Source organism: Caretta caretta, chromosome 8, assembly GCF_965140235.1.
Source record: "Caretta caretta isolate rCarCar2 chromosome 8, rCarCar1.hap1, whole genome shotgun sequence".
NCBI classification, from domain to species: Eukaryota; Metazoa; Chordata; order Testudines; family Cheloniidae; genus Caretta; species Caretta caretta.
This window is the reverse complement of record NC_134213.1, coordinates 9,687,910-9,707,783: the sequence shown is the minus strand read 5'-3', so window position 1 is coordinate 9,707,783 and position 19,874 is coordinate 9,687,910. Positions and strand designations below refer to the sequence as shown.

General features: G+C 40.6%; 1 protein-coding gene across 2 annotated transcripts in view; it reads right to left on the bottom strand.

The window, feature by feature from the left end:
• Nucleotides 1-8,754: 8,754 nt before the first annotated feature.
• Nucleotides 8,755-19,874, bottom strand: part of FAM13B (family with sequence similarity 13 member B) — a 60,735-nt gene continuing 49,615 nt past the window's right edge. For both annotated transcript variants that reach the window (XM_048860131.2, XM_048860133.2), the window contains 9 exons: nt 17,946-18,075; nt 17,183-17,264; nt 16,642-16,871; nt 16,045-16,128; nt 14,022-14,117; nt 13,292-13,375; nt 13,033-13,205; nt 12,461-12,562; nt 8,755-11,118 (listed from right to left, as the gene is read on the bottom strand). In XM_048860131.2, the coding sequence (XP_048716088.1) occupies nt 10,995-11,118; nt 12,461-12,562; nt 13,033-13,205; nt 13,292-13,375; nt 14,022-14,117; nt 16,045-16,128; nt 16,642-16,871; nt 17,183-17,264; nt 17,946-18,075 (1,105 nt within the window). In that variant the 3' untranslated portion in view covers nt 8,755-10,994. The remainder of the gene's footprint in view (nt 11,119-12,460; nt 12,563-13,032; nt 13,206-13,291; nt 13,376-14,021; nt 14,118-16,044; nt 16,129-16,641; nt 16,872-17,182; nt 17,265-17,945; nt 18,076-19,874) is intronic.

Genomic DNA, 19,874 nt, shown 5'->3' with positions numbered 1-19,874 from the left:
GATTCTGGCTGGCGGTAAAGCTTTCTATTGTTATCTAGTATCTAAATTTAACACGTTCTGACTGCCGCAGTTTATAATTCAGAGAAAGGCTAAAGCACTATACAGGGTGGAAAGGATTCGGTTCCAAGGTCGACGGCACTGGATAATCAAGGCAAGTTACACCTTACAGATTGTTCAGCGATCGTGTCCTCTCTGACACACAGTCGCTGCACCAAGAGAGTTTATAGACAATCTCCATTGTCGTTGGTCTGTGCAGCCCCTAGCACAATGGGGCCTGGATCCTTTCCTGGGGCTCCTAAGGCCTCGCTCATCCCAATATTACAATCCCTGTCGCTTAGACATGCTCAGTGGTTCAGAAGTGAGGCAGTTAGAGGCAAAGCACATTTTAGAAACATTTCTCAATTTTATCTAGTGTGGAAATCCTCTTTACAACAAGGCTGCTGCTTCCGTTCAGCCTGGCATTTAACGAAGGTTTCAGGTACAGCCACAGCTGGTGAAATAGGGACTAAAAGGGAATGGACCATCCATCTTTGTTCAGATTAACCGAGTTTTTAAATGAGCTCCAAGACCCACATTTCAGATGGGAGCCTAGGAAAGAAACCAACAAGGAAACTTAAGCAAATGTCAGTTCACATTTCTCCTTTGCTGCCATGGTGGTTAATGGAAAAGGGAGCCCATCAACAATGGGGCCAGCCAGGAAGAACAGAGGCTAGTTCCCAGCAAGGGAGGGATGAGGATAGGCAGGACCCATAGGAAGCAGGATTGCCACTCCCATACTTGCTTCCAGCCCCGCATGCAGAAAATCAACCAGGCACAGGTGTAACCTTCTCCATTCCTGGCACAGCCTGCACAACAGCTAGTCTCAAAGGCTGCGTGCAGTGTTGTTAGGACCCTGACCATCCCAGAATATTAGAGAGACAAGGTAGGGGAGGCAATATCCTCCCACCTCACAGGGTTCTACAGCTCGGGCTCCAGCCCGAGCCTGAATCTCTGCACCACAACTAAACAGCTCGAGTCAGCTGGCACTGGACAGCTGTGTGCTTTTAACTCCAGTGTACACATCCTCCTGTTTCCTAAGGGTTCCCATGTATTTTTCTCCTGAATGCAGGAAATCCTCATGGCCAATGTTCCCTTTACAGCCTGAAGAGAGACTGACAGAGCCTAGTTTCCAAGTAGGAATGTGGTGACTGACTCTGGCCAGACAGCAAACACACCAGCACCGAGCCAGGCTCAATGAGAGCATGATCCATTCCCACTCCACTCCCCGGTGTATTCCAGCTCTAGGCTCCTAGCCAGTTGAGGGTGCCAGTTGCCCCAAGGCCTGGTGCATGAGTGAGAGAGACAAGCATCCGCAGTCAGTAGAGAGAGAAAACACCAGCTTCAACTTCAGTTCTTACCTAAGCTAGATTTGAGCTCAGGCCTCCAAAAGTGAAAAAATTAAGAACACAAAATTCAGTAAGTCCTGGGAGTGCCAGCAGACAACTGCAACTCAGTACTGGATATTATCTAATCAGAAAGCCTGGTGAATATAGATTCAGGAAAACTAAAGACCTACTTTCAGAGTAATAGCCGTGTTAGTCTGTATTCGCAAAAAGAAAAGGAGTACTTGTGGCACCTTAGAGACTAACCAATTTATTTGAGCATAAGCTTTCGTGAGCTACAGCTCACTTCATCGGATGCATACTGTGGAAACTGCAGAAGACATTATATACACAGAGATCATGAAACAATACCTCCTCCCACCCCACTCTCCTACTGGTAATAGCTCATTTAATCTATTCCCCAACATTGCAGACTTGTTGCCTCGCGGTGTTTAGTAGCGCTTTGTCCAGTATAATAATCTCTGACCCAAGCAACATCGTTACGAGGCTTAATGAAGCCCTGCCCCTAATACCTAATACTTTACCACCATGCCATGGGATTCCATGCCCATTATGACAGATTTCAGAGGAACAGCCGTGTTAGTCTGTATTCGCAAAAAGAAAAGGAGTACTTGTAGCACCTTAGAGACTAACCAATTTATTTGAGCATGAGCTTTCGTGAGCTACAGCTCACTTCATCAGATGTTTACCGTGGAAACTGCAGCAGACTTTATATACACACAGAGAATATGAAACAATACCTCCTCCCACCCCACTGTCCTGCTGGTATAGCTATTACCAGCAGGACAGTGGGGTGGGAGGTTAGTCTCTAAGGTGCCACATGCCCATTATGTAACCTTTAGAGTTTTAGATCTTTTTTCACTGTCTCTGCAAATTTTCAGGGGTGCAGTGTCACCCACTCAAGTTAAAAAAAAAAAAGAGTTAGACCCCACTTCCCTCCCTGCCCACAGTCATAAGATTCAAAATAAAATAAAAACCAAAACCTAAACTTATTATTTACCTTCTGGTTTTTGAGCCTTTAGGAAGCACGAGGATCATATTTCAAGGTTTCCCCTGGCAACTGTAGCCAGACAGCCAGCCCCCCATCTCAGACCAGCATTGCTGGGAACACAAGGGAGCCAAAACAACAGGGCACTTAACATCAATTCCAGCACAGCCTTTGAAGCTGTGAGAAGCACAGGTGTGCTGCTACAATGTGCCTCTGGGAACATATACATAGCAGCCAGAGAAGCTGTGACAGACGTGGCTCTTAGCCCCTACTAAATAGCATGATGCACACACCCCAACATCCTAGGTGGGAAAATATTTACCCTAATAAAAGAAATGTCCAGTAGTCGAAACTTATTGTTTCTCTCCCTGGCAAGTGTAAACTACTCTTGCGAGAGCTGGCGTCACCCAGACAGACCAGCCCCAATTTGGCATAAGAAAGGAGAAAGAGAATAAAGGAGTACAGAGGTATAAGTAGGGGACCTACAGCACCATGATTTTGGAGTGCTTTCACTATCTATCTGCTGGTCAGATAAGTGACAGCCTCCCAAGGCTTCTGCAGCTAAGAGGGTCCCTACGCCTTGTCCCTTATTCGTCTTTCCGCGGAATTGAGTGACCGATCCTGGCTTGGCACTGCTGGAATCGAGAGATGCAAGGAGGGTAAGAAGCACCCACACCTGATCTCCTATCTTTAGTGTACACATATTTTGAAATAGAGCTCTATACTTTGTTTTCTTTCTTTGGGATTGTGGCTTCAGTTTTGTAACTTGTTTGTGTGTGTAACATCTCTACATTTAAATAAGTAGGCCCTAGCAATTTTGTAACCACATGATTAGAATCTAGCTTAATAAATTTTGGTAACCATTTGTGCATAAGCCTGAATTGTTTCTCTGGTTTACTGTAAAGCAGCCAACACAATTAAAGAACCTCAGCCGTTTTGGCTCTAAAGCCTGGCCATTAGGTGAGAGTACTAAGAACCTAGCGTTGAGTTGTGCCGCCTCCACGGGGCAAACTCTTGGGGCGCCTGTCAGTCAATCCTGACTGCCCACTGCGAAGGAGCTCTGAGCTCTAGCAGTTAAAGTCACGGATGGTATAAAACGGGCATAGCTGGCACCTCACCAAACATCCTTGGCCATCGGCTAACAGCAACCCAGGGGAGCTAGAAACTGCCTTCTCTTTTTAAGTAGAGGAGATTCTCATGTATTCCTGTCTCCTCCAAAAAAGTCAAAAGTTAATTTGCACCCAGATGCTACAGTGATTGATAAGCACCTGAATTAGGAAACTAATTCTCTTTCAGCTCTGGCTGATGGATGGCCTGGTAATGGCTAAATAGCGAAGTGCTATATAGCAGTAGGTAATTATTAGAATTATTAGAGAAGAATGAACTTTGCTCTCCTGTAGAGATGAATCCTGTATCCAGGAGAGAGGCTTACCAGGTGGCCTTATGAACAGATACTGTAAGTGGACATAAATCTGCCTTTTACTTCAGTTTTCTGCTGTAAAATGCAGCACTAACCCATTTAGAGTAGTTTTAGGTCTAAGCAAGAAGAGGCTGCTCATTAATCACATCTACCGAAATGCACCACTGGTTTGCTGGTTCCTACCTGAATATTTATAACCCAAGTGGTGTTCTTGCTAAAGACAGCATGGTACCAGCTATGGAGACTGCTCACACATTGAAGCACCAGTCACATTTCCCTGCCCCACCCCTCCAAGGGCAGGAAAGTTTGTGAAAACGACAATTACTCACTAGCTAGAGCGGATTTTAACCATTATTTCTTCATAGTTCTGCTGACCTAATCTTCCTAATGCCCCACTGTGTATACAAATACTGATGAAAATAAGGAATGGCCTTTCTCTGAGGCCACGCATCCCCTTCCACCCCTATCTCAACCAAGCAAAGTCTTCAGCAGCGCTCCAGCCCAGTCAGCTGCCTGGCATTAGTGAGAATCCCACCATGAGTGACCAGAAGGAGTAAAATCCAGTCATGCTCATCAGGCATTTCTGTTCGCTCTCCCAGTGCGTCCTGTTAATGACCCAATTCCCGTTACGAAGAGTCAACTCGACAAGGAATGCAATTCCTCCTAACAGAATCACAAACCCTTCACACACACAGCGAACAAACATTTACTGCCTGTCTGGCCATCCCACAATTTTCTAATCTGCAAGTGAGGGAGGAACATATACACCCCTTGGCAGCAAGATTTTCCTTTTCAGAAGCAATCAAGGCTAAGAACCACCATTAGCAATTTGCGGTGCTCAGCTGGAAAAGAAGGCCAGCAGCTGTTTGCCTCATATAAATCACTGCAGCATGGCAGCTCAAAGCTATCAATAGCGAGGACACCTTCCTGGTCATTGGGAAGGACACCTTCCTGGGTCATCAGGCTGAGCTGAGACTTCTCCTCCTTCTGGGGCAGAGGTAACAATCCTCCATAACAGTCCTTCCCCTTTGCTGATTGCCTGGGCTACTTCCTGGTCATTGGGAAGTGTCATTAGGGTTAACAAGCTTTGGCACAGTGCACCTGCCCAGTGCACCTGCCCCAGAAAGATCTGCAGTGGTGGGAGTGTCTAGGAGCTGAAACCAGCACTGGGATTAGTAGCTAAATACCTGAAGTACCAAACAGCTGAATGCCAGGAAGCATCATCTGAATCTTTGGTTTGGTTCTTGCCCCACTCCCCAAACAGCAAAAACACTGGAAATGGCCCAGACTCCTCTCCCCAGATTTGTCTTTATTACTAACTTAAACACTGCCAAAAACCTGAGGCCAGCCATTGTCCCAAGCCGGACTGATCAGGATGAGAAGGGTTGTTATCCTTCACTGGCAAGGGCCAGAAGAAGATCAGCTCATATCAGTAACACCATCACCAGCCCAGTTTAAGAGGAAACCTAACACTCCAAACCCTTTCTGATCCTACCATCCACTGAGGTTTCCCCCTTAATAGGCTTCTAGGGACAGGGCCTGGCTGTTCTTTGCATCTTGCCCTGGGCTTAAATAATAAACAGGGCTTGTACTATTTCAGCACCGAGTTACTGCTGTAGAACTGCCTTAGCTGTTTCTGGAAAAGGGCACAGGAGAAGCAGCTATGCATTTTAGTACCATATTACAGAATTAGGAAGGCATCTGCAATAGGGTCACTTACTTCATCCTAGTGTCAGGGTCGAGCCATGCCTCAGTTTCCTCTCGCTTTGGGTATTCCAGTGCGTTGATGATTCGGCCTCAGGCTGAGCTGAGACTTCTCCTCCTTCTGGGGCAGAGGTAACAATCTTCCATAACAGTCCTTCCCCTTTGCTGATTTTCCGGGCTACTTCCTACAACAGCCATCTCCTAAGTTATAGGCCTTCTTTCCCACAGTCCTCTGGTCTACAGATCTCTCCAAGCCTTTGGCCACAGCTGCTTTCACAGGGCTCTCCCTTGGGCCCCATGCTGAGAGACTTCCAGGCATTCCCTCCACTGTGGTTCTCCAACTGGTCTGAGTAACATACAGATCTTTTCATACGCCTGGCCCCCTTCTCCCAGCAGCCCCTGCTGCTAGTCTTCAGTCACCTGACCTTTATAAGGCTAGAACTTGCAACAAGCTATTTATTGTATTGGCCCAGGTCTGCCTTAATGTGACAGTCTCCTAGCACTTCCCTACCACCACCAAAGCATGAAGTGGTAGATTTATAGCTGGGGATTTCCCTAGTCCTGGATACTTGCCACTATCCTTGGCTATTTTTGTTTTTTCCCTTCTTGACTTATTTTGCTTTAATAGAACATTGTTACTCTCCACCTCAGGTGGTCTCTCCTCGCTACATCCCCCCAATAGTCTCTCCGCAAGCTGCTTGGTTAGGGTGGCCAGATGGCCCGATTTTATAGGGACAGTCCTGATTTTTGGGTCTTTTTTTTAATATAGGCTCCTATTACCCCTCCCCTCCCCCATCCCCATTTTTCACATTTGCTGTCTGGTCACTCTAAGCTTGCTGCCAGTGGCCATATCTAAGAGAACCTGGCAGTAACGGGCCCTTGGAACCAGTCAAGCCGCTCCAAGTTTATGAGCCACTGAGTGAATTTTGCAAAGCCCTTCTTTAGGCATCAGATCTACATTACTGCCTCATATTCAAAATACTGCCCCAAACACCAGGTGTTCAATCATGAGGCAAACATCCTAGGTTTTTTTAAAGCTCATGATTTTTAAGCCAATCACATTTTTTAGATTTTTCCCTCCACTTTTAGGGGAAGTTGCACAGCGTGTGTGTGATCATCACAGGGTCAGTCTGCATGCAAAATATGCAGCCTCCCTGTTCACTGACCAGCTGAGAGACTGTTACCCTCTCTTACCCCCTGGCTGTGGGAACTACCATTTACTTGCTCTCTGACTTTCCATTGGCAGGCAGAATAGGCACCTGCTTCGCTCATTCTTCCTGCATGTTTTTTCAGTCTTTTGACCCACATTTGGCCTGTTTCCTCCCTTTCCTTCCCACTCTCCCTCTCCGCCCCATTCCTCTGCATGCCCCTTCCAGCTCTCCCCACCCATTCCCCCAATACACTCAAACCCCAGCATTCTCCTTCAGTCTCCCTCCCACCTGGTCCCGATCATGTTTCCCCTCCCTATTGCCCCCCAACAACCCCATTCCTACCACCTCCACATTCCCCTGGTCCTTGCCTGGCTCTCACATGGAAATTAAGGAGTCATCATCTGTCCTGAATTGAGCCCTATTGGAAACAATAGGAGATGGTATCAGTCTTGGCTGGACAAAGTATCATTTTCATTGACTGAAGCCAGAGGCCTGCCCTACATGGACAGGAATAGGAGATAGCAAGTATTTTTGCAAAGGGTAGCCCCTTACGGTATATCTATACTGCAACAGGAGACCTGTGACAGTCACAACTGGCCCAGGTTCTCATGGCTGCGGCTACACGGCTAAAAATTGCCATGTACACATATGGGCTCATCCCAGAGCTTGAGCTCTGACACCCAGTGGGAGGAGTGGGTCTCAGCCCAGACTCCAGCCTGAGCATCTACCCGGCAATTTTTAGTTCTGGAGCCTGAGCCCTGCAAGCCCAAGTCAATTGACCCAGGCTCAGGGTCTTGGTGCTGCTGGTTTTTTATTGCAGTGTAGTTATACCCTCAGTTACACTGTTGCCTTTGATGGGTTTTACACCTGTGAATGTAGGCAGAACATGGCCATCACCACTGTTGTAACTAATAGCTGCCCTTCAGATCTACTCCATCTTTCCTGCTGTCATTTTCAGAATATCACAAGTATCCAAGAATAATTTCAAATAAATGAAAACAGTCAATGTAAAACTGTTTTGTTTAATATATTGCGCATAATCAAGATCTTTCTAAATACTATGCATTTTGTACTTCAAAGGAAATCTGCTATAGATTATGGATACTATTAAAGCTTTGGATTTTCTTAATATAAAAGTATTTCAGTTTTGACAGAACACTTTCAGAAAGGTGTCCACATTAATCTGCAAATATTTTATGAAGTTAAATTCATTCAGCATGTTACTAAAACATTTTCAAAACAAAATTAAAAACACAACTAAGTCTTCTGGAAGTCAAGACTATCTCAAATATTAATTTGGCAGCATGGTGCTAGTTTTTTTTATGCTGTTTACCAAAAATGGCAAAACAATGTTTTTATCCTTCAGACAGTTTAATTGGTTTCTCATGTATTAAAGTATTGTACTTTAAGTGTAATCAAGGAAGGTTTACTATGTGAACAGACTAGTAGATTTTAAGTTGTTTGACCGTGTATTTCAGAAGTTTCATAGTTGTTTTAATTAGTGTCAACAGGACTCCAGAAGCTTAAGGTGGGAACCAAGACAGTAGGTGACCTATTTCCTTAAACCTCAAGATACATGAACAGATTTGTATCATTACAGAAAGAGGAGAAAGTGTGATTCTGGAAGACCATGATCAAACGGTACAAGTCCTCAGAGACAAAATCCCGGTTTGATGAATAATCCCATGCAACAAGTATAACAGAATGGCTTGTTCACAAGACCAGAATACAGTCAAAGATCATCTTAGGTGTGATCGTACACAAACAGATGCTATTAGAAACCATCTCTGTAGAAAAAAATCCCTATGGTGCTTACACAAATGTACGCAATGGCTGTATTTGATGGCCAGGATGAAAGCAGGAGTGAGTAAAGTTGGGAGTGCATGTTTTATACGTGAATACTAGTTCTGACCTCACTGGCAGGTGGTGAATTGTTTGACAGAACTATTTTATTTATCAAAAGTCTAGTCTAAGATTAAGGATCAAGCTAAGGATTGAATGAGAATACAGGGTGAACCCAAAGGAATGTTAAAGGATCCCGCATTCTTTGTAGGACCTTGTATTGAAGAAAAATATCATGAAGGAAACTACTGCAATGGAATAGGACAATACAGGTTAAGGTACTTTTATTATAAAAGTTTATACAATGAATGCCAGACATAGCAATGCAATTATATCTGGTTTATTTATATATATTTATACATATATCTATATATTGATATATAGATATATAGTTTTTACTTGTACCAAAGTAAAACTATGTTATATCACAAAATGCCTAATTCTACCATTTATTTATTGCTCAACAAGGATGGCACAAAACACACTTGTAGCATAACTGTTGCCATGCTTATCTACTATACTGAATAAACAGCCAAACACTGCATAACACACACAAAGCAGCTGTTAATTCTGAATTGAAACGAGTCTGATCATTCACTCACTTATAAAAATATTGGAATCATATAGATTTAAGCATTATAAAGGAGGAATATATTATTTAAACATTTAAATAGTGCATATTGACATTTTGCATGTGGTATATATAAAACACAAACATTCATGTACAACACCATACAGTACACATTAGTTTCGATGTTTGGATACACCCGCGTCTGCAGACTGAAGAAAAATAACTGAAGTGCACATTGCACAATGGAGTTGAATAAAATTGATAAATGGTCTCAAGATTAGTTTAACCTCACAATTCTCTAGGGTCCACTAAAAATCAGCTTGCTGTATAAAAAGGCAAATCCACCACTGCACAACTAGTTTAGTTCTTTCTTCCAAATTCCAAAGTTACATGCCAATAATCACAGTAAAAAAAAAAAAAAAAAAGGTATTTTATACCACGCAGATGACCTGCTGCACTAGAAATCCCATTCTGAACCTACTCCATGTGTTTACATGACAGAACTACTAATCTAGGAGGTTACATGCTAGTCAGTTCTTAGTAACTTTGTGAAAAAAAATTCATTTTTGGTCTTTTTTAAGCAGTGTGAATAATATCGGTGTTGGCATTAGCCAGTCATAAAAACATGCAGTGAGAGGAGGTGCATGCAAAACATGGCCACAAACAGCTGATGCACACTGAAAAATCCATAAAGCACCAGTTAAAATTAACAGTTTTTGCCGAATCAAATACCATTGTTGATGGCTGTTGTATTGTGTAGCATAAGCAAGCTAAATAATCATTCAACACAGTGGCTGTGATAATCAAAACATTGTTTTAGTATCAATTCTGAAGCTGAATCATGCAAGGCCCATGTACTATTTGCTTATATCACAAGGGTTAAACCACTTATTTTTGTTCCCCAGCTGCATAACACGTTGTGATATACAGCAGTAATTTTTCCCCACTAAGACGGACACTGTCCATTCTCAGGTGCATTTTAACTACAGTGATTTTAGCCCTTCATAAATTTGTTTCAGATACAGCAAAATTATGTAATTGACCTAAGCCAGCTCTTATCTGCTGGAGCTGTAAATGTCTGAGCACCATCAGATTTCCCATAAACTGAAATGTTTGTTTCTCAAATTTTCTGCAGGGTGAGATGCAGTATCCAATTCAGACAAAACACTATGTGACCACTATTTGATAAACAATAACTGATGAAATGAACAACAGTAACATAAGTCCTGTAGGCAGCATGTGATATAACTGTTCAGTTTTTCCAAGTTTTAAAAGTACACTAAGCAAGGTCACTTTCTGGTTTGTCCATTGTCATCCTTATCGATGAGGAAATGTGACCTCTAAGTAGCAAAATCCATTGATCATAATACATATTACCATGTGACAGATGTAATTTAGAATACCAGAAATCAAACAAAGTGTTCCACAGCAGTTCTTTGAAAGGAATTTCTGTTCACTTTTGGTATTCCAGGAAAAGAGTTGTGTGTGGAATTTTTTGTCATGTTTTCCATAATAAAAGGCAACAGGAGTAGTTGAGTGTAGCATTAAGATATAGATATATACCTTAATTTCTTCAGTAATGCAAACAGCTGGTAATAACAAAAAGTTGATAACAAAAAATTGACTCTCCAAAGTTCTTGAATGCTTAAAGGACAAAATTCTATAGTCTTTCTGGAACAAGATGCATCTGTAATATAAAACGTTGAAGGAAACTATGTGTTTGCTAAAGTTGGACAGGGCAGTCTCTTTATTTAGAAGATTTTATTTGCTCTCTAGACAGGACCTACTTACCCTTCAAACATTTTATAGTGGCACCATAATAAAGTGCACAAACTGGGTTCTTTCAACAGTGCATGACAAAATGAACACAAGCACCTGATAAGTACTATGGTAGTATGAGGAAACATGATGTTATTCAGTGTTTTTAAGGAACAATCTATATTGATTTCGAAAAATCTTGTTTGCTGATAAGGACTTCTAAAAGCCTGAGCTTGGCCTTAATTTTCTTGTACTCCCTGTACTCATCAAGCATTGGAGCCCGATCTTCTTTCTGTACATTCCTATAAAGAGAAGAAAATATTTAAATTCCAAGAAAATCCTGTACATCTCAGAAAGTCAAACATCACACACAGAAGTAGTATGAGTTAGCTATATGATTCTGGGTGACCTTTTTGGCATGCAGCCTGTTGACAACAGATATACTGCAACTGCCCCAGGGCTAAGGAGTTAAAGTTAGCAGAATAACTGACTAAAAATACCTGGGAGAGAGAAAAATCTGAAGAGATTAATTCAGCACAATCACCGGCAGTATATTTACAAAATGTCTCCAGCTTTTCTGGAAAATTTTTCCATAGGTGAATTTTTTTTTTTAATCATATTGGGAATAAATAACTTCATGGATAGCTACAAATTATAATCCAGTTCTGAGGTAAGAAAAAATAATAAACAGATCTAAAACTATAATTAAATATTTAGAGTTATTTGCCATTCACTATAGACCTGATCATTCACTCACTGAAGTCAATGTCAGTTTTACCACTGACGTCAATGAGCACACAATGAAGCCCTATTAATGGAAATTTGTATCTACAGCTGCCAGTGAGTTTATAGCTGGCCAAATGGTAAATATAAATCTTAGTTAAGCAAGATAAATTATGTTCTATTTATATGTGGGTGTTGATTAACTATTACCTTGAAAAAACAGCTACTGCATTTAATATATGCACAGTAGCAGGTTATGCCAAATTTGCAACAATAGACACCTAAGCAGAAAGACTGAAGGACTAAGGAATATATATTAAAAAAAGGTACAAAAATATGCCCCCTTCTTGTTTATGAAGCAATTACTCTCTGTTTAGAATGGGCTACTGGAACACTAGAAAAGTAGATGTTTCTTAGTAGAAAAGTTTCACTGGATAAAAACAGAGGGATTATCCTGTTTTTATAAAATGAGATAAATTGTTCTTTTGATTTCCAGTCACACTTTACAGGGGGAGGGGGAGGGAAGACTAAAGAGTGCATCACCTTCACTATTAAAATGCACAGAAGAATCTGGATTATTTTATTATCTAGTCCTACATTAAAATGAGTGTCCCTCATGAGACTATGCATAATGAAAGAGCACATACACATGGATTGTTGATGCAAAACAGATTAGACTCCATTTGCTAGGTTTCTTGGTTTAATATGGAACGAGCGGTAAAACATTTTGATAATGAATACTGTACTGAAATGCACGAAGGTTGGTCATATTTAAGTGGACATTAAGATGACACTCTGCTACAAAAATTAGTGCCTCAGTTTCCCAAACAGAGTTAACTTTTAATATGTCTGATAAATAAAAAGCAATAGTCAATGAAAAATGAAGCACCAGCCTGATTTTCATTCTTCTGTTAAACTAACCTCCCATTCTGTTGATAAAACCCCTCTTCAAATTCTCGTAAAGTTTTGCGTAACTTCTTTTTTTCAGCTCTGGCTTTCCAAAGTTGCTCTAATAATTCAGGCCTAAAAATTAAGAAAGAAAGAAAAAGATGTTGGCCAAGTAATAAGAAGGAAACCCTCATCTGCCCTCTTAAAAACAAAATGAAGAATCTAGGTGTATTGATATTACATTGATTTTGCTCAGAAGTAGTTTAGTATCCAGGATATGTTTGATGGGGGCGGGGCGGGGGGGACACCAACATAGACATAGGCTAATCATTAATAAAAGAAGTACAATTCTTCAGTCATCAACCCAAAATCATTTGAAACAACTTACTAAGAGAATTAAACACTTAGCTGAACAGTAGAAGGTCCGAACTGGACGTTCAGATGACTTCCTTTTCATTTGAATCACTTAACACACACATTTGTTGAGAGATACAGAAAGACAACTGCTTATATTAAGAAACTCCACATTTGGTGTTATAGTCTTAAGTACATTCAGTGTAACTCTCACAATAGTACAGTACTAATTACTTCCTATTCATACGCACATAGAAGCTGCTCGGATACTTGATAGTCGGAGGTCCCGAGTCAGCTTTTCTTGACCTTCTTCAAGATCAGACTCCGAATTTTCAGCTGGGCTTGAAATAGACTGTGTTTGGACAGCAGTTTTTAAGATATCATTAAATTCTGATGACAAACCATCACCATCCTCCTCTTCTTCCTGCATGGTGAAAAAGTAGAAGTTTACAACACTTTCTCTTGAATATGCAAGGAGGAACTGAAATATTTGATAAGTGTTTTACTTACCTTAATTTCTTCAAAGAAGTGGGCAGTTTCCCCTTCTATAATGGGCTGTAGCATCTGACTCCGCCTCTTAGTTGATGGTGACCCCTGCAATATTCCACATTTGCTTTTTGTTATATACAAATGGATGTTGCGTATTCTAAGCTCTTACATAAAGAAATGTCAGTAATACAATCTGCATAAAGTTCAAACATTTGCCTTCTGAATTTCCATTCACACTTTTACTCTTGAGACACATACAAAATCCAAAGTCCATTAGGAAAACACTCTCTATATCGGGCTGGATCCTCAGCCTTTGGAAAGATTACTTTGTACCATCTAAGTGGCACAAAGGAACTTTATGCCAGCCCTAAAAAGGAGGCTGATGAAGATTCCCCCAGTATGGACGACCCCTGAGCTTGCTCAAAAGCTAGCACAGCCAGCCTTTCACCAGCCGTGTCTGGCACCCTGGTGCAGACAGCACACTGAGGCCAGGTACAGTGCTGCAGGAAGAGGCAGGAGTGCAATATGGCTGTCCCCAAGGGTGGGGCATGTGTAAAGGTGGCTTAGAGCTACCTTTGCCATCCCACACACTCAACAGCCTTGAGCACAAGGATTGTGCCCTATAGTTTTTAAAAGGGAAACTCCAGCATGGCGCACTTTAATTCATGATAAGTTTTGCAAATTAACTATTTGAAAACATTTGTCAGGTGATAGTCTGGTTAACACATGAAGAAATATTTGCTTTACTTACAAGGATGGGAGTAATGCTTGCTCTAGTCAACATTTGTTTCACAAGTCTGTATCTATCATAGAGAGGTTTAACAATATGCCTTTCTTCTCTAGTAACCTAAAGAAAGAGAAAGAAATATGTAACAGAGTAGCATACTTCACACAAACAGCCATCAGCTCAGACATCCTGCTCAGTTAGGCTTTGTCATATAGTGTGGTTTATTTTTAACCTAACAGCATAACACTTAAGAGAAACACACACCAAAAAGAAACACAGCTTTCAGGAATGATTTAAAGAAAAACTGATGGGAAGAATTCCCAATAGACAAGGCAGCTCAAGTAGAAAAGTAGCTTCTAACTGCAAAGAGCTGTGGGAAAGAGAAAAAGGGACCAAGATTGGAGCAGTGGCAGGCTGAGGATGAATTCTGACAATTCTCTAAAAATGGTAAGCAAAGTAAGAGAAAGATGCTATTGTGTTAGACCATTTGGTTTTACTGCAGATTCTCAGTCACTACTCTGACAGCATAAAGCAGCCAGAAAACTAGTATAAATGGCTAGCTAAGGATTCCCTCCATAGGGGGAAATCCCTGAGTGATGCAGGGCCAGCATAGCTAAACTTCTACACCATCCCCTTCCTGGCCTATAGCATAAGGGATCTGACCAGAGTACCACAGCACACTGGTAATCCACAGCTGGGATACTGGCCCCTTGAGGTGGAAGATAATAGCAATTTGAAATGGGCTTGGGAACATCCAGTGGTTGGACAACTAGTGACATCAATCAGCGACACATATAGGGAGGCAGGTTAAAGGCAACTGGATTGGCAGAAAATCCATCAAGGACACATTTAGAATAATTAACTATGAATAAGTGGAGAGAAATATACTGCTGCTGAAATCATCTAGCAAGAAAATGCAATAAATATAGAATTTTAGATCTAAGTCTTTCCAAGGTTATAAATAGAGTATACAAGCCCTCTTGTATCATATCCTCAATTACAGACATTCAAAACTAGTACATTTTACAGTTTTCTTGTTGCATTTCATTTTGGATATTTACTGTATCTTAAAGAACTTGCGAGTGGTTTAGAGGATATTTGTATCACTGTTTCATCAGCTCCAACTACACCTCTTCCAAAATGCCAACACCAAAACAAACAGAGAATGATGCAAGAATATTGCTTCCAACTTGTATCAGTTTGGTTTTTCAGCACATCACAATTTTGATACTTTATCATGAACAATGATGGAACGGCTAACTTCATATATAACCGGACATATGAAGTAACAACTACAAGCAACAGAACTGTTTCCAGTATAGTAGTTCCATTTCACAGCGGAACAGTAGGTCATGAGTTTTGTTGTCCTTAAAGTCTTCCAAGCTAGATCTAAAATCTTCATATTATATTTATGCAAAGCACTGTGTCACATGTTAAAAGCAGTATGCAGGCTGAGAGTTATATTGCAAAGACAAGTCACAGATCTGTTCTAGCTTCTATATTGGGAATTAGATAAAAAATATGCTATATGCTTATAGTCAGCAAGACAACAATACATTAAATGCGTGTGCCTTTAGAATTTTCCATTTTTGTGAAAAAATTAAAAATATTTGGCCATGAAAATTTAAGTGAGAAATTCAGTGATCTGAATCACAATGAACTGATTTGAATCCTGGCAAAAAGGCTTGAATCCCCAAAACACTGGAATGTGTTTGCAGAAGATTTCTCTCTTCTTTGTAAGTCAATGGGCAGAATTCTGCAGCTTCAGAACTATACATACATTCCATTCCATAGCCTGCCTTCAACATAAACATTTTGCTTTAGAAAAAAAGCCCTACATAATCAGTGAATGTGATCATGTTAGTTTTAAAACTATGTATAACTCCACAAGAAGCAATGGTAACAAGGAAATTGATGAGCACAATTGATAGATTACATTATTTCTTGTTACAATAACTTTGCTAACAGTCGGGGTCCTCACTGCATACCAGTTATTGCTGCCTAAGTGTATTTTAGAGTAGTTTTGAGGAAGTTAAGAAAAGATTACCGGCCGTCCATGTTGACTTTCATAGTACAGAAGACTTTTTTGGAGAGATGTTTTCTCTTCTGCCAAATGGTCTTTTGTCATTTTCTGTTAGACAAGAATAATTCACATCTATGTCAAACATACAAGTACCTCTTTTCAATAGCTTCTCTACATTAGGCAACTTGGCAAATGATAGGCATCTTAGCAAATCAGAAAATTTAGTTATATTCCATATATTCTGTCCTTATCTAAAGAAACAGAAATAACATACACTTGAATATTTTGGCAAAACAAACTAATGTGCTGCAATGATGCATTTTTGGAAGCCTAATATATTAGTGGCTTAAAAGAGGACATTCCTGAGAAGAATTACAACCATCTCCTTTCCACCGCAAGTACAAACAAGAATATAGTTAGAAGAGAGAAGTTCTGAATAAAAACATGGCTTTACTCAGAGACATCCTCAAAATTAAATGATATCTGAAATAAATCTAATGGTCTTGCCAGACAGATAAGCTCACCTACTGATAAAATTACATCTCAGATGACTGATGTTTTATTGCTCTTTTAGACAGTATTTTAAGCTGTTGTTTCTAAGCAATGTGAATTTAGACTTACTTTTATGTCTTCTGGCAAGCATCTTTCAACTCGTTTCTCCTTCAGTCTTTTCAAAATGAGTTCAAGCGTAGCCTCCTTCGTAGGCTTCTTCTCTTTCTGCACAACCCGGGGTTCATCTTCATTTTCTTCATCTTCATGGTCAAGAGAAGAGCCAAAGCTTTTTGGAAGAGTGTTACTTCGTGGACGTGTTTGAGGTATGAATTCTCCATCTGAGCATTTGTGCTTTTCATCTGGGATTAAGAAAATTGCCCCATCCCAAAGAAGAAAGATTTCAAAAACTATTTAGAACAGACAGATGACAAAAGAAATGATAGGATGACATAATAAATGTTATTTATACAAACTACTTTCAATTAACCCTTCCTGATGTCTCAGAGACAAGTGTAAACTACTCCTGATTTTGGAGAACAAATCAGGAGGATCCAGAAGTTAAATGATTTCTACTACCCCCAGGGTTGTTCTTGAATGTGTAAATTATTTCAGTTTTAGTGTGAGACAACTTATCTTGGTCTGAAAACAAAACTCGTGCAACATTCCATACCTTTTATTTGTTTTCTCAGTTTGGTAAGCTCTGTCATCCACTTTAAAACCTTTGGATTGGCTGCAATATCACTATAGGAGGGCTGGGAAAAAAATACACAAGCTACATTTGCACAGGGGCAAAGAGAACCACAACATGTTTGTTCTCTAAAGCTTGTTGAGTGAAATCTTTACAAACATTTTACATTTTTACACTAGATAGAGCATTCTAATTAAGCTGTTCTTGTTCCTCTCCTTCTCCACACCCACATTATCTCATCTGACAGCTCCAACTAACCTGCATGCAGGTCAGTGCCGGTCCTCCTTCAGTCTCAGCACTGGCAGCATGCTGCCTACTATAGATGTTTTCCAGTCTGAGACAGGAAGAGAGTGGCACGGCTACAGGTAACATCAGGAGAAGAGAGTGGAGAAGATGGGTGAGTTCCAGTAGGAGAAAGCCCCTGCAGGGACTCACTGAAGGATACGGTCCCAAATTAACTTCTTTCCATCGGCCAGAAGCCCACCCTCCCATCATAGCACGCCCTATTCATAGCCCCTACATAAAAGCTGGGCAGATATTGCCAGAATGTCACCTTTATTCACGTTGGAGTTGTACCTTACTCCACAAGTAGATGTTAATTTTAATGAAACTGCTTGTGGAATAAGGTAACTTTCAACGTAAGTAAGGGTGACAGACTTTGGCCTTGAAAAATTAAAAAAGAGGGTGAGGGTGATATATTTTTTTAAACATTGTTAGGATGCTAACTTGCAGACTAACAACTTACTTTACTATTTTTGTCCTTTTCAAATTGTTCCTCAAATTGTCTTATTTTTTTCTGCAACTTCTTGACCAGCTGATATGGTGTCCTGTCTTCCCTTCTGTCATCTTTTGAACTAAAGGATGCTCTTCGTGTTCTGAATTAATAGTGAAAAAAACAGTCAAAAGTTTTGTACCTTTTAAAGATTGTAGCACAGCAGTTCCCAAACTGTGGGTTGTGACTCCAAGTGGGGTCACTCCAACACCAGATGGGGGTCACAGTAATCTTGAGCGTGCAGAGGACGCCATTTTACAAAATGGTGTCCTCCACACAGCATGACTTCACATGCACCATACATGTGCAGTCATATCACATGGAAGATGCTATTTTGCAATACAAAATGGTGCCCTCCATGTAGCATTACCTCACACACCATACCTGATGTCACTCTGTGTAGAGAATGCCATTTTATAAACCAAAATGGTGTCCTCTATGCGGTGTGACCTTATACATACAGTGCATGCAAGGTCATGCTGCATGGAGACACCATTTTTAACTAGTGTCTTCAATGCTGTCTGGAGTCACACACTCAACACAGTGGAGTTTCACAGTCACATGTGAAAATGGGGTCATACAGGGAAAATGTTTCAAAACTGCTGCTGTAACCAGTGCAAGCAACTGTATATTTACATGCATTTCACAGGTCACATGGAATTCTGCAAAAGGTACGGATCTGTTTTTATGACTAAGCAGAATGAAGAGGAAAACGTTCCTACCTATAAACTTCTTTTCTCTGACATTACATTGCCACTAATTGTCACTGTAAGGTTGTACTCTGCTCAGATGAAAATATGAGCAGTTGGAAAAGTTACCAGTCAAGTGTGGAGTCACATCTCTTGCCACAAGATGATTTCATCCCAAAAGCTGTGAACTATGACATCTAAAAACTATTATGCTATTACAGAACCCACTTCTACAAGGAAAACCATAATCTTTCCTTTAAACACAAATGTAAGGATCAGGCTGGTGAAAATGGTCCCTCCAAATAAACAGGCAAGACATTTCATTTATTCACAGAGAACACGTCCATCAATCCTCACTACAGAAATAAATTAACAGTAAAACCACAAACAGGGAAATAAAAGAATATAAAAAAATATTCTTATTCTTAGTGAGTTCTTCAAGAGATTTTCCCTTGACCAACGAGTTGCTTCAATGCACACTTACTACTCTCAGGTTGGTGTCTGCTACAAGTGTTATCATTTTAGATTGCCGGAGTGCCCAAAATGTACTGAATTCTTTATAAATACAGAGGAAGACATCCCTGCATCAAAGAGCATTTGTTCTAAAAACAGTTCCTTTGATGGATTTTGTAGCAGAGGCCCCTGCCATACTGTTCCTGGCTCATCCATAACATCAGTGATTCAGAGACTGACTGAAACTCAGATTAGAAAATACAGGTTAATTTTTTGTATGACCAACTGTACAGGAGAAACAGCATTAATCAGAACAATTCAGGTGTGTGCACATGTTTAAAAGAACAACCCTCGTCTTACAATACCCAGAGATAGGGATTCTCTTATCTTGATGCCCTGGGTAGTGATAAGACATTGAGATAAGAGAATCCCTAGCCCCCCCAAGTACTGTAACACTAGGGTTGTTCTTTTAAACATGCACACCTCTGAATTGTTCTTAATTAATGCAAAAATAACTATTCTGTAGTACGGTGACCCACTCTTCCAAAGCACAGATGATCACTCTTCTAATGCCTAACTGAACTCCGAGATGAGAGATGATCTGACTGGGTTAAAAAGCTGTTCTTTCTTCAGATTATCAACAAACCCATTCATCTCAAATCCTAGATTATTCTTTGGAGTTATTTTTTCTCTGAAGTTTTCCTTGACCAAGATGCTAGTTAAGAAGGGAAAACAAAGATTCCCCTGTTAGACTCAGTGA